At 42.4% G+C, this 14,988-nt stretch overlaps 2 protein-coding genes and 1 long non-coding RNA gene across 11 annotated transcripts in view; 1 reads left to right on the top strand and 2 right to left on the bottom strand.

Moving 5' to 3' along the window:
• The first annotated feature begins 499 nt into the window (after positions 1–499).
• On the top strand, positions 500–12,949 carry LOC137793871 (uncharacterized). Of its 9 annotated transcripts, XR_011078256.1 has the most exons (5): positions 500–832; positions 1,154–7,877; positions 8,578–8,735; positions 10,832–10,901; positions 12,197–12,949. It is a non-coding gene; the product is annotated as an uncharacterized lncRNA (long non-coding RNA). The 9 variants fall into 9 exon arrangements; XR_011078253.1 differs by having other exon boundaries at positions 1,154–1,325; positions 7,668–7,877; positions 8,578–12,949; XR_011078252.1 differs by having other exon boundaries at positions 1,154–4,386; positions 4,504–7,877; positions 8,578–12,949.
• LOC137793870 (sodium/myo-inositol cotransporter-like) lies at positions 3,105–6,729 on the bottom strand. Its single transcript, XM_068590273.1, has 5 exons — positions 6,050–6,729; positions 5,753–5,948; positions 5,278–5,405; positions 3,989–5,189; positions 3,105–3,751 (listed from the first exon to the last, which is right to left on the bottom strand). Exons 1-4 carry the CDS (start codon positions 6,687–6,689, stop codon positions 4,054–4,056), a joined length of 2,100 nt encoding a protein of 699 aa, XP_068446374.1. The 5' UTR covers positions 6,690–6,729; the 3' UTR covers positions 3,105–3,751; positions 3,989–4,053.
• Positions 12,950–13,699: 750 nt separating the features above from the next.
• LOC137794310 (ATP synthase-coupling factor 6, mitochondrial-like) overlaps positions 13,700–14,988 on the bottom strand; it is a gene marked incomplete at its 5' end in the record, with an annotated part of 2,604 nt that continues 1,315 nt past the window's right edge. The window contains 3 exons of the mRNA XM_068591062.1: positions 13,700–13,790; positions 14,204–14,339; positions 14,954–14,988. The exon at positions 14,954–14,988 is cut by the window's right edge and continues 139 nt beyond it. Coding sequence (XP_068447163.1) covers positions 13,761–13,790; positions 14,204–14,339; positions 14,954–14,988 — 201 coding nt within the window. The remainder of the gene's footprint in view (positions 13,791–14,203; positions 14,340–14,953) is intronic.

Below are 14,988 nucleotides of genomic sequence, written 5' to 3'. Positions count from 1 at the left end.
CGCGATATCGCCATTACGGTCAAGTGTATATTGTCAGTTTCCTTCTTTCTATTTTTATTTGCCTCTAAATTTGTGTTCATGTTTTCTTGTTATATATTGATGAATGAAAAATAATTTATATTGGAATTCCTATACTGTACTTTATATTACAAGTCCCATTAAACAACATTATACTTAAGATACTTTTACATTGTTTATTTATAGTGATATAGAACATTTAGTGAAACAATTTGCATCTGCTTTGACACAGTGATGAAGATAAGTTGAACAAATACATAATGACTGGATGCACGGTGGCCATTTGATTAGAATTCATTATATGCAGCACAGAGAGACCAGGAAAGAGTAGGGAGATGGGGAACGAGGAGAGGAGACGGAGAAAGAGGAGAGGAGACAGGGAATGAGGAGAGGAGACGGGGAAAGAGGAGAGGAGACAGAGACAAAGGAGACGAGACGAGGAAAGAGGAGAGGAGACATGGAACGAGGAGAGGAGATGAGGAAAGAGGAGAAGAGACGGGGAAAGAGGAGAGGAGACAGGGAAGGAGGAGAGGAGACAGGGAACGAGGACAGGAGACGGGGAATGAGGAGAGGAGATAGAGAACGAGAAGACGAGACAGTTTACGAGGAGAGGAGACGAGGAAAGAGGAGAGGAAAACTTGTTTTAGCGGAGTAATCTGTCAATCTGTGTTTTCTATATGTTAATTGGGTTATCCCAGACGAACAGCCAATCAAATGTACGACTCAGGTAGAGGGGCGGGACTTGAGCAGATTTCCCGGGGTTGTGTTCAGTGAACAGCAGAAGCTAAAGACCACCGTGAACCTGAAAATTCAGGTATGAGAACATAATGTAATAATAATGTAAAAGTAATGTACAGAACTTAATGGCTGACGACCAGTTACCCATTGGTTTGCACTTATGTGATATACGCAAGATAAATAAAGGTGTTTATTGTTTTCTATACGTTGACCAACTGTTAAATTGTAAAACAATGTTGTGTTGCTAATCGCGATTAGCATTAGCAATTAGCATTTTATGTTTTTTTTTGCTTTCATACTGTTAGATCTATTATGTAGAACCTGTTTACATAAACTGTTGCTCAAACGCCATGAATCAGCATATGGACTGGGTCTTTAGTTGATTTATGTGATTCAGTAGACGGACCTTTGTGACTGAGAGGAAGGATCGGGAAAGCTCTTGTTGGACCACTTTCAAGAACCGTTTCCCGCGTGTGCTGCTGTGGACTGTTGCTGCTGTTTCTTCAAAGCTGAGGTCGACCATCACCCCGTTTTGCCTAACCTCCTCCCTCCTGATACTCCTTGGATTTGTAAGTAATAAAAAAACGTGCACGTGTTTTTTTTTAAATTCAAGCTTGTGTGGACAAGTGAAACAGCCATTACGTTTTAGGCCTCTAAGCCCCCAAGCAACGACTCAGGCCTGCAACAAGGGTTTTGTTATTTTGAATGTGTATGTGTGTGAGAGAGTGTGGGTTTAAAGTATATTGACGTTAACTGTTAATAATTTCCACACTGTGTTTTAAGACAGTTAATGTGTTTTTGGGGTGTGCTACCAGAACTGTTTATTCTATAATTTCAAAACCAGACAAAGAGGTACATACCTTTTATTGTTGGAAGGTTAAATTCTATTGGAGGCACCGGCAGTAATTCAGTTTCATAATTAGAAGGCAACGGTTGTAAAAAACAAACTAATAATTTATAACACAGGTAATAGCGCCATCATATTTAAAACTGTACCCAGGACCCGCCCATAGTACTTCCACACCAAGCTGATTCAGATAATATCATGGGACGGGTGTTACACCTGTCTCCTCTTTCCCTGTCTCCTCTTTCCCAGTCTCCATTCCTCTTTCCCCTCTTTTCCTGTCTCCTCTCCTCATTCCCTGTCTCCTCTCTTTGTTCCCCGTTTCCTCTCCTCATTCCCTGTCTACTCTCCTCATTCCCTGTCTCCTCTCATCACTCTCTTCCCCGGAGAGGAGAGGAGACGGTGGAACTCATAGTGGTGGTATTTCAGTGCACCATAATGTTTTGCACCATCTTTTTGCCTGCCCTGTTAGTTTGCGTTGTGGTGTTTGGGCATACAGGTGTTTTGCTCCCCTGATCCTCCATTCTTTGGCCCATGTCCACTTGTGTTTTTTATTTTTTTTTACTTGTTGAATAACTCGCTCTTCATATTATTTATAACAGATGTATCCACTGGATGTTCCATTTATGAATGGAACAAGTTCAAAGAATGTGGAAAACACCTCCACAGCTCATGCTCTGACTTGCAAAGTTTTCTTAAATGTTTTTTATGTCATCAACTGGCTTAGGGGTTAGGGGCTGTGGTGTACCAAAAATAAATACGTTATTTATTCTGAGCACATTGTTGGTTATAAACTAGAACCCACAACCACATCTTTTCTGTGGTTTAGTCAGTTCATGTTAAATATATAACCTTTTCTTGTTGTGTGTACACAGTGACTTGGTCCAATAGTCAAAGTATGCTGCTGTTGAAGAGCAGGTTTGTGTTATCAGCACACCATTCTTTAATTATGTGAACACATTGACGCTGGTATTCGGAAACGTGTGCATTCTTGTTGTTAAAACCAACCGAAACTTCCATAAACCATTGGTTCCTATAGCTGCGACATACTTATTGTTGTATAATTGGCCACACCAGAAATGTCTTTCTTGGCAAAATGGATTGAGAAGGAAAGGGATATTTCTGTAACACAACTCTGCAGTAACTTGACTTATGTGTCTATGAATGCCAAAGGGAAGAAAAAAAAAGAAGAAGAAAAAATGTGCGGTATTTGTCTTCCCGCGGTAACTTTCCACTTCATGTCTGTAACTTTCCGCTGCGGCAGAGGCTGTTGTTTATGTCACCCTAACTGACAAGAGTTGAGTGGTGGCATGTTTGCTTTTCTTTGCATCTTCAACGAGACGATGTAAAGTTGGCTTTACATGCCATGATTATGTGCCATAATATCTTACCTTTCACAATCAGTTCTTTTAAAACCTCTTGTGCTGACTTGTTCCCTATAGACATGCTTCTCTAGGAAATACAATAAGACGGCTTCAATGAAGCCAACATTTGCATGTTGTAAAAGTTTAATACAAGAATACCGGCATTACAAACTGGGGGCATAATGGTCACAATGACAATGTTTATCTCAGCAGGTATACAATTAAGCAATTTAATCATTTAAGTTTAGAGTGTATCATTTGTTAATTAGCACTCAATTCAACGTACAGCTGATGGAAATCAGTCATCAGTCACAAACCAAAGCATTGGACAGGCTATGAAAATACATACCGTGGAGAATCTTGGCAATCAATCTGATAGGTGTTATGTGACTTCAGAGTCAAGAGTCAATGTGCAAATGCACCATTGTGTTGAGACAATGGTGTATATCACCAATATATTCACGTCCCACGCAGCAAAAGGAGATACAGCAGATGGCACCGTGTCGTACAAAATAAATAGTTCACAGTACTTGATACATTGTGGAGTACACATTTAGCTTAAATGTCTTCATGGCCATGGGTGCAAAGTCTCAAAGATGAGGCGATTCCTAATGTTGATGAAGTTTTAACTGCAGCTGATTTTCCTGGGTGTTTTTCTAATTTGTGGGTGAACGTTAATAACTACCACCACCATAGCGTGCCGTGCTGCCACCAAGCATTTGCACTCAACTCCCAAAGGCAGAGACGTGTGGACCTCTGTACTGTTGAGTTGGCTTCTGATAGTCCCCTGTAAAAAGAGGAATACTCTATTAAATGCAGTGGAACTTCAAATGCAATGGTAACAAAAAAATCTCTTAACGATTGTCTTGTAAAAGGCATTATTATGCTAAAATCCAAGCACTGTTTTCTGCATCTAAATTTGCATCGATATCCAAAATATATTTAATAATATACAATAAAGTATGGTGCTCTCACAATGCTCTTTTTTCATCAAATGTGAGAAGAAAACTGAACGGTAGTTTACCTGCAAACCGTAGATGCTTGTTGTTTATGGACAAATGTGTCCCACTGCTTGGGATTGAAAGGAGCTTATACGGAGAAATAGATAAAGAGAAAGATGCCGACAGAGCAGATCACCACCAGAGCTGTGTTCAGGAGGATTCTGGTTCGAGGAGGTTCATGGAGAAGTTCATCCACAATCTTCTCCTGTTCCTGGACTGTGAGGACCTGAGCTTCAGACGGCTTCTCCTGGAAGCCACAGATCCACACCAAAGCCTTCATACACCACCCACCCTCCACTCGTCCTCGCCCTCCTCCTCCAAGGCAGGCTTCCTCTTCCCTAACCCTCATTCCTCCAAGGCAGCCTTCCTCCTCCTCCCCAACCCTCACTCCTCTCCCTTCTCCCTCGTCTACCATTTTAAGGTCAGAAATTGGAAGATGTGTTTCTATGTCCTTGGCTTTGAGGACATGATTATTGCTCGGTCGGCCATTTATTTGATTGTCATGTTTTAATCTCTTCCTCTTGTTTAAACCCCACAGTGTGGTGTTTATAATTTGTTCTTTTCTGGGCGGAGGGGTGCAGAGACTCACGACTACGGTCACCAAAGCCGACACCCAAAACAAGACGGCTGCCACATACATGAAGTGAACATCTTTGATGAACGATGGCCGCTCATCAGGCTGGTCGCAGGGAGGCTCGCGGTAAACCAACGCCAAAATCAGACGCACCGCTCCGAGGACAAACCCCACGAACCCGCCCCAAAAGGCCCCCGTCTCATTGCAACGATGCCACAGCACGCCGAGCAAGAAGGTCGCAGCGATGGGTGGAGTCAGATAGTCTGTCACTTCTTGGATGTAGTAGAACATCTGGCCTCCCTGCATCTCGATGACGACGGGCACCCAGGCGATGCTGGCGATCACCATGAAGACCACGAACAACCTGCCGACCATCACCAGCTCTCTGGAAGACACCTGCTTTCGCAGCATCTTGTAAATGTCCAACGTGAATATGGTGCTCGCGGAGTTGAAGATGGAGTCCAGGTCGCTCATCAGAGCTGCGATGATGACGGCCATCATCAGGCCGCGGAGGCCGACGGGCATCACTGACATGACGAGCCGCGGGTAAGCCACGTTGCTGCAGCCGCTCGTGGAACCGCACACCTCCAGGCAGTGCTCTGGGCTGATGCACGCCAACTCGTCAGCAAAGAGGATCCTGGAAATCATCCCTGGAATCAGCATGATGCATGAATCAGTTACTCAATCAGCAGCAATCCTAAAAAGGCGAGGCACTTCAAAAGCAATGAATGGGTCTACCTGGGATGACGATAATGAACATGGGGAGGATTTTCAGAAAGCCAGCCATGATAGTAGAACCTTTGGCATGGGCGATGTTCTTTGCTGCCAAAACCCGCTGAACAATCACTTGATCTGTGCACCAGTACCTGCAACACAAAGGGAGGACATTAACACTTAGTCCTTCTGGAAGCTTTATAGCAAAGACACAGGTTAACTCCTTATTACCTGTCCTGTTGATTCTGACTCTGTGTGCAGGGATTAGGCATACTGTAGGCTCAGGGCACTTTTAAACCTGTGGCTCTATGGTCCGAAATATCTCAACAACCATTGGACGGATTGCCATGAACTTGTCTGGGAAGCATGAATATTCTCAGACAAAGGCAATCAGTCAAAGCGATCTCAATGTGTTTTCACTGTTGTTTTGTACAAGCTTGACTACAAGGAACTAAAGCAGTGAGGAAGACCGTCTTTGTGAAAAGACTTGGACGAGTACCAAATAGAGGCAGGAGTCTGACCCAGCAGGAAACCGGGCCATGGCAGGTCTGGATCTGTCGGGCCTCGAAGCATCTTCAGAGCATTCTGCTTCGGGAGGAGGTGAAGGTGGCAGGATTCAGAATACGTCAGGTTGGGTGAAGATAGCAAGATGGCGGTGATGTTTGGCGAAGCCTGCATGTATTTAGTCTTTACTCCTAAAATTAACACAGTTGAGCAAAAAGCGTAGCACGCAAATCAACTTCAAGTGATGTATCATAGTTTTAACGTAATTGCATGAAAGGAGATTAATAAATACCATCAAGTCCTCCCACTTGGTAGAGGCTGATGCCTGTGAGGCAGAGTGCTCCGGCGATCATGAGGAAAGCCTGGACCGTGTCGGTGTAGATGACAGCGACCAGGCCCCCGGTGACGGTCAGCAGAGCCGTCATGGTGATGAGGAAGATGATGGAGAGATAGAGGTTCCACCCTAAGGATTCCTGAATGAACAAGGCCCCGGCATAGAGGTCTACAGACAACTTGGTGAAGATGTACAGGATGAGAGACAACGCCGCCAAATACACTTTTAGCCGGTTCCCGCCGAACCGCTTGGACAGGTACTCCGGCATAGTGTAGACTCCACACTGGATATACACGGGGATAAATATCCAGCCCAAAACCTGGAGCAGCAACAGAGCATTTAGCTCCCATGCAGCCACGCTTAACCCGCTAGCAGCACCTGATCCAGCTAGTCCAATGAAATGCTCGCTTCCGATGTTGCTGACGAACAGAGACGCTCCCACGGCCGCCCAATTCATGGAGCGGCCGGCGAGGAAGTAGCCGCTCACTGTGCCCTGATTGGCTCTCCGCATGGCAAAGAAGCCGATCGCCAGCACCAGGATGAAGTAGATTACTACGACGATGATGTCCGCCACTTCCATGGTGGCGGCAGCCGCCATGTTCGAGCACTTTTCTAGCTCTTCAACTGCAATGAACTCACTAACTCCTGTGTTTTTGTATGAAGCCGTCAGCAAGTAAGGAGTCTGAGATGAAGGTTTTTTTCTTCCGTTGTCGTGACTCTCAACTTTGGGAATCAATGCTGGCTGCGACTTGGCAGCCTGCAAAATGGCGGCCCATGTGAGCTGGGTTTTGAATGAGGGAGCCTCAAAAGAAAATGCTCACCTGAAGTCTGCAACAAACACAAATGCACAAACAAAATGACTCTTCTGTTCTCAAACCATCTCTAAAGTACAGGTAGAATACCTTTACAGTCACTGATTGTTAGTAGGGCGTCAACAAAAGCATTCTGCATGAGTAGACGGCAATTTGTTCATCAGTCCAAGTCTGCTCATGTCTCGGGTCTTCTGTTTTATTTTGTCACTTGTACTTTTTCCTGACAGTGTGATGTTATATTTATTTTCAAAGATTCATAGAGGCTTGTAAAATGTGTGTATAATGCAACCCCTGGTTACATCAAGACCCCAGCAAGCTGTGTAAATACACAACCGTCTGCTCAGACTTGTCTTTCCCATGCACCTGCACAGCGGATCCTTTCATGAAGCCTGCCGTTTCTTTATTTTTGTGTTTTTAATCAGAGGCTGGAGGAACTTGGGAATGACAAACAGCTGTTGGTGCTGAGTCCCCTTAAAGATAGAGCAGCTTGGACCACCAGAGTCAGTGTCGCTAAATGCTAATTAGTTATATAAGAGCCCGCAGCTCAGTTCCTTCCAGTGTGCAGACTGGCTGGTTGAATAACTTATTCTGATATTACATAATATTGTATTTCAATAGAATGGCGTTTAACAGATGTTGGCGTTCACCCAACTTGTGAAATGGAAAGTATTGCGAATGAAAGGTTGAGAGTGTGTTGGTATCTGTAGAAGTGGTGCATCACATCGCAGCTGCTCTCGTAATAACTATTTTCTGTTTGCCATCAGGAGTTTTGATCGCCTCATGGTAGTATGAGGGTCCTGCATCGTGGCTGGTGTTTGTGTTCGTTGCTGCACACAGCGTGCCGGTCTTTGGAGGGCAGCCGGGGTCGACTGTCGCAACAAGTCTTTGGAAAGTCTCACACAGCTCCATTTGCTTTATTTGAGCTCAGTGCAGGCGGCATGGAAGTGTTTTCCTGCTGCAAACGGTTTGGGACGGTAGGGACAACTTCTCAACAGAACACACCCCTGGTGTAGAGTCAATATTGATAAAAGTTTTTATACTGATCAAACAGAGAGTTTGTCATTTCCAGTTTTATCAAAGCATATGTCAGTTTACGGTTGTGAGGCTCTCTCGTCAAACAAGTTTTAAGCCTGCAGGGGGATTTAGTTAAAGTTCAGTATAGACTGCAGCTTTTTACACGATTTATTATCGAACAAAGGGATTCACAACTGCTATGCTCTCTCAACCTATTGTTTCAATGCACAATATGGAATATGAATGCATTTAAATAACATGTTTGTACTGTTTTTGTCTTGTGAAGGAATCCAAATGTAACTGAACTAATTTGGCATCTGCTTTTTGCCTTAATATAACAGCTATTCCTAAAACATTGCCAATTCATTCAATTGTGTGTTTTAAATGTTTTACTGTGCTTCCAAAGGGAATGATACTTATGATATTCTTACTTTATTATTTAAATGTCTGTACCATTAGTGACATTCATAATATTTTCTATATTATTAAAACATTCAACAGCAGTGACACGACTTACACAAACACATGTGACACTGTTAATTCATTAAATAAATGTTGCACGTCACAAAACTGTCCCGTTTTAAAAGTCTATCGCGATATGTAAGCTTTAACATGAGACTCACCTGCCGGCCGGCTGATCTCCTCCGTGTCGTCTTCCAGTGTGTTTGCAGTGGAGACTTGTTGCTGATTTGAATCCCAGACTGGAGGGAGACCGCCGGGAACCACAGGATGCGAACACGAGCGGGAGGCCCCGCCCACAGCACCTAGAGGCAGGGAAACATGCATAGAAGGAGGAAGAGGAGGAGGAGGAGGCTCAGGTTAAGAAAGCTGCTGTTGACTGATTTAAATTCACTTATCTTTGGATTTGTGCAAATAGTACGACTTTATGGATCTTAATCATACAAATATGAAATTACACTTTTTTTTTTTACTTGAATATTTAGAAAAATTTACTCGACCCCTCGGAGTAAAATCATTAAAACAGGAACATTTATTTGTTGCAAGGAAGGAGCAGAGTCAGAAGTACAAGGTGACAAATTGCATATCCAAGACTGCTCCAAGATCTCTCAAAGAACCTGCTCTTAAATACGTATCATGACCCACTAACAGAAACCCTCATGACGTCTTCGGCCTAATCGGGAACCTTTCCCCTCGTCCCATAGAGCGGTTTGCAAGAAAGGGTCATATGATAACAAAGGAACTGCACGTTCTTTCAGACAGAAACATACAGATCCCCCTGTCTCCCTGCTATCAGGAGACATGTTGAGTTTGTGTGTGAGATTAAACAGAGACACTAATACGAGAAGTGTGAATATAACAGTGAAATAGTAAATGATTAAGCGTGAATATTGTTTTTCTTCCAACAATATTATAATCTGGACATGCAAGAATAAGGAATTTGTGGTTTTTATATGAACAATAGGGTCATCACTTTAGTACATCTTGATTTACTCAACATGTTTTGTTGAACTAAAAATGCCAAGATTATTTTTGTCACGTTGAATGACGCCCAATATGCGCCTAACATTAGTATATGAATGACGACCTTGTCTTCTGTTACTCTTCAACGTGTTTTTGTTGCATTTTAATCCATTAGTTGGAACACACTGGTTGCTGATTAAGCCAACAATCACTGACATTTTCACAATCATGTTTAAAAACACCTGCAGCTTGTTTAACCTTGTGCATCCACTACATAATGTACAAGCACACACACACACTGCCGTACTGTTACTTATGAACTCAACGGTCAAGAGAATGTGTTCCTGCATGTTTTTTTTGTCTACATTTCATTGGGTGAATGCATGAATGCCTGTATAATATTTCAAAGTGTTGATTATGAACTGCTCATTATATATTACTAAGAAGAGGTTGGCAACAACAGCAAAATCCCACTTTCTGCACACACACACACACACCATGATTTGGCACTTCTCATCACCTAGCCGTAAACTGTGTGACCCTGAGTGGGAGAAGTTACAACGGACTGATTAACATCTGCAATATTGTTCATTTTTTGTCTTGTCTCTCGATGATGTCTCACTTTGGCTCAGGTGCCATGACTATTTAATGTCTTATCCATGCACTGTGTTTTTCAGTATCTACTCAAAAGATGCAAGGATCTGAGATTGGGAGCATTTTGATTTCCCCTCGACGGCTCTCAACATGTCCACTGCAAGCTGGCGACTCATATCTGATGCTGATATAGTGCAAACTACTATATCTTTACAGACAACAGTTATTTGCTGCTATATTGATGCTCTAAATGCCAAATACAGCTCCTTAAAAGCTAAAAAAAATATGGTTCATTGACAGAACATTGTTGCTGTATTCAGGCACTAGATGGGGTGACATGCAGCAGCATGGAGGCAAAGCGTTTGAAGCGCTCACCTTACATGTGACCTTCCACTGGTGGCAGTGACAGCATTGTAATGAGCCCTGGTATTAGTGGGCGTCTTCCACCAGACTCCATTCAGGCTAAATGTCCTTCTCTCTGGAGTAGCGTGGCTTCTCATCACTTTTTGCTGTTTACGTTCAGTCATTTTGAGCAGCTGCTTTCCCTCAAATCCACTGTTCGCGCTCCTATTTGGAGAGAAAGAAAGACAAATCAAAGCAGAAAGAAAAATGAGACTCACATTTACTCATAGATGCAAAACAGTTAAGGGGCTCATCTGAAAGCATTTCTAATCAGACGACAGGGAACTGACTTTATGTTCAACCCGCTTGCATGTCACACTCAGCTCAACATGTGTCGCATCGCCGCAGCAGACACTGTGGGTCCTAAACGCCCCTAAACAGAGCCCCTATTCATTCTCTATGGCGGTGCTGAAGTCCGCCGGTGTAATATATCTTTGGCCACTAGTGGCGCAGTGGAGCAGTTTTTGAGTTTCTTTGCCGTCTCTTCCTGCTTCAGTCACAGCGGAGCAGAGTGTCGACAACACGCAGTTCTGCAGCTCTCTATTGTTTGGACGTTACGTGAAACAGTAAGTAATTTAACGAAATAACAATGACCTGCAATGTAAAGAGATTTAGTGTTGACGTGTTCTTGTTCACTTGAAAGCTGTAAAGTTAGTCGTGTTTCTTCAGTGTTGTTTAAGCTTGATTTGAGTCACGTTAACGTGCATCGACATGACTGCGGTCAAGTGAGCCCACATCCGCCGAGTGAGCCTGAATTGCAATTCTATATGCACTTCTATTCGAGGTGTTACGGTACGGGGCCGGTAGGCAGCACAGAGAAGCCGAGCTCAAATGAAATAGTCATATTCAAACAGCATATCCCGAAACTTGTAAATTAAAAGTACAACACAGTCTTGTTCAAACTGACCCCAGCTATGTCCATGTGTATAGCCTTGAGACTTTACTGTACAGGTTTGGAGAAAATTGAATTAAAAGTCAACTTCAATGACATAATGATATTCATAATGTCACAATTTGCAATATTCAAACTGATATAAAAACATATCCTTAAATTTGTAAAGTAAAATGACAAGGCAGTCTTGTTCAGGCTTTACTTGCTTTACTACAAGTGTAAGGATCCGCTTTTATAGCTGTTTGAATATTGTGAAATTACGAATATCATTATTACATTGCAGGTGATTTTGAAGTCACTTTTCTCCAGAAATGTACAGTAAAATCTCATGGCTATGTGCATAGCAGAGGTCCTCCTGAACAAGACTGCATTGTAACTTTACTTTACAAATGTAAAGATCTGTTTTGATAGCAGTTTGAATATTGGAAATTGTGAAGTTATGAATATCATTATGTCATCAAAGCTGACTTTGAAGTCACTCTTTAAAACTCCACAGTAAAATCTCATGGCCATACACATGCACATAGCAGGGGTCAGTCTGAACAAGACTGCATTGTAATTTTACTTTACAAATGTAAGCATCTGTTTTTATAGCAGTTTGAATATTGGACATTGGGAAATTATGTTCGAATGTTTTTTGTGCTATCTGAGCCACCGTAGACCACCATACCGTAACACCAGGAATAGATGGTCATGTATTTTCATGCGTGCGGCTCACTCGGTGGATGAGAGCTCACTTGACCGCAGTTAATTACTGCGGTTAACTCGGCAAACACTCGGATCTTCGGAATCAAATTAGCAGACACTGAACTTTCAATGCACCTGTGTAGTAGCATTCACGGTAAACATTCAAACGACCCAGATTGGGAGCCAGCGAGGGTTTTTACAAAGTTAGCGGAAAGACACGTCAAACATTGTCCGGTTTTCAAAATAAGATGACAAAATCATTTTTGTTTTTTCCAAAATAAGGTGACAAATTGTAGACAAGCGTATATGGAAATGAGATCATCCAGCTCGCAGCACTCTGTCTCCCGAGTGTCTACTGAACAACACGTGGTTGAAAGACACTGCTCCACTGGTGTTGAAGTGTAGACCCTTCTACTTGCAAAAGGAGTTCAGTGCAGTGTTTATACTGGCAGTTTACATCCCACCACAGCGGACTGCGCAACGGCATCGGGGCTGCTGCATGACGTCATCAGTAAAGAAGAGACTGGACACCAGGACGCTGTTTGCTGCTGAATGACGTCATCAGTAAAGAAGAGACTGGACACCAGGACGCTGTTTGCTGCTGCATGACGTCATCAGTAAAGAAGAGACTGGACACCAGGACGCTGTTTGCTGCTGCCGGCCATGTCAACCATCACAACCTCAAGAGTGTCCTCCAGAAACACCATCAACACGGGAACTTTAGCACAAATTGCGATGTTGTAGCAATGCATAGTGTATAAAGATACGATGAGCAATATATCATATTTATCATAGCTTTGTCATACTATTGTATTTTATATTTAACATAGCAACACTATTGTACTTTATCATAGCAATACTATGTTATATTTTTGTGCATAACTGTTATATCTTTCATATTTTGTGCCTTATTTATTTTTTACCTTTAGTTTATTGTGATTGTGTGTTAGGAGGACCGAGCAAAATGAGCTCTTCATTGTAAAGAATAAATGTCTTTTATCTGTGCGTGTGACTGTGAAAACATCTTGAATGTAATAAAACTTTTTATATTCAAAAACCTGCTGGCAGTTATTATTGCAATCACAATAAAGATGATGGAAAAATAAAGTACATTTACGATGTACTCTCCATGAACACTTAAACTCATCTATCATGATAAATATTTTTCTACTAATGTGCAGAATCAGTTAATGATACAAAATCCAATCAACTAAATGATTTCTACAGATTAAGACTCCACAAGCCACCAGTGGTGGAAAAGGTTTTTATCATCTTTACAGAAATACAAATAGTAATACAACGGGAGAAATATAGAGGTACAACCTAAAGTAAAAATACATGACTACCACCAAAATGTATCATTTAAACTACCAAAAGTAAAAGTACTCAAATTAAACTTCTAGGTTATGATCAAATATGACCAAAACACAGAGCTGAGGGTCAGAGCTGATAGTGTGATGTGACAGACAACTGTGTTGCAGACTGGAGGTTGTGGGTTCAATTCTTATGCAGGTCAGTACTTTTAGGTCCAACACCCAAATGAAGAAGACAAATACGCGCAGAGAACATATTCAAGTCCACGGGAAGTGGTGGCGCAGTAACAAAGCTCCCGTTGGGTGAAGGGCATGGTCCTGGGTTCGCGCCTCAGATGTGAACCCCATCATGAGCCGCGAAGGGAGTCAGAGGCATGCGCCTCCTCCCCGGTTTCCAGAGAAAGATACGGCAAGGGTTATGAGTTTTGATTGCTCGACCCATGGAAAAAAAAAAGCAACAAAAAACACTGCATCCTGGTCCCATCTTTTTATTAAATACAACAGATGACAGACGTAGATCTACACATGTAAATCTACATGTGGATTGGCCGCTTCCTCCGGCTCTGGAAAATAAAAAGAGAACAGATAGTTATCCACCAAGTTTTGAAATGACACATTTCAGTTGTACAACAATACAAATACTTGAAATTACATTTTACATCTAGACGACAGCAATATGGCTACATCTACATGTGTTAATACAGCAAAGATCAAGGATAAAAGCTTCCAGAAAACTATTATAAACAGAATGACAAAACAGTGACACTTACAAATCAGGATACACAATTCTACTGTTCCCTCTCATTAATATTTATTCTAGAGACTCACTGTAATCTGGGGCTTTGTCTGAGTCTATATAGACACAGACAAAGCCCCAGATTACAGTGAGTCTCTCTCGTGGCAAAGGAATACATATTTGTGAGAGGGAACAGTAAAATTGTGGGGATGAAAAAAAAGTGTATACTTGAAAACTCACCTGTGAATTGGACATCAGGAAACTCGGCCAGGTGTCCTCCTCCATAAAGCCTCTCTGCAGGTCCAGCAGCTCTTCAGACACATTCTTCTGGTAGGACGGTCCTGCATCCACAATGCCACCAGAAGACCTGCATGACCTAAGACATCAAAAGAGGAGAGGAAGATGTAAACGATTGAGCAGCAAGGACTGAAATTCATTTGTATGCTGAAGAAACCCAAAAGTAGCTCTTGTCATTTTTCGAGGCCGTTTGAAGATAATATTGCACCAGAGACGACACTCTGAGCTTCTATCTGTTAGGGATGCAGCGATTGTGAAATTCTGGGCTGATATCTAAAAGAACTATTTGTTCGCTGCTGCTGATTTATTTATTACTGTCGGGGAAAGATCAATCATGTCACTCTGAGGAAAACATATTATAGCTTAGAAACTGTGCTATTTGCCAGATGTGTAACTGGATATCTGTGTCTCCAATTCATGTAAATAGTTATAAAGGGACGGAGTGTTTACTTTCATATGATCTGTGCTCCTTTCCAGGTAAACTGTGGCATGTGTGTCTCTATTCCCTACCTATAAGTTGACTATGCACGGGGTACGATGCCAGAATCTTCTGTCTCTTCTCTGGAGAAGGAACATTCTGGACCATTCAGCTGAATGTACCACGACTGGTGTCCTATTTGATCCCAATCTCTATTTTCAAAGTATGTACATTTCATGTGTGTCTACGACAAGAGGTGCACGACATCAACTCACTTGCTCTTGGTGTTGTAGTCCCGGATCTTGTCCAG

The sequence above is a fragment of the Clinocottus analis genome, unplaced genomic scaffold, assembly GCF_023055335.1.
Source record: "Clinocottus analis isolate CAN_PGR_092001 unplaced genomic scaffold, fCliAna1.0.p SCAF_24, whole genome shotgun sequence".
In the NCBI taxonomy this organism is placed as follows: Eukaryota; Metazoa; Chordata; class Actinopteri; order Perciformes; family Cottidae; genus Clinocottus; species Clinocottus analis.
The sequence above is the reverse complement of the archived record's forward strand: the minus strand, read 5'-3'. Positions and strand labels throughout refer to the sequence as shown.

Bases quoted from the DNA above. Each gene is read 5' to 3' on its own strand.
- LOC137793870 (XM_068590273.1), bottom strand. From the start codon at position 6,689: ATGGCGGCTGCCGCCACCATGGAAGTGGCGGACATCATCGTCGTAGTA. The intron at 5,406-5,752 runs GTACTCGTCCAA...TTTGTGTTGCAG, and splicing joins CAGACTCCTGCCTCTATTTG to GTACTGGTGCACAGATCAAG. The intron at 5,190-5,277 runs GTAGACCCATTC...TGCTGATTCCAG, and splicing joins GTTCATTATCGTCATCCCAG to GGATGATTTCCAGGATCCTC.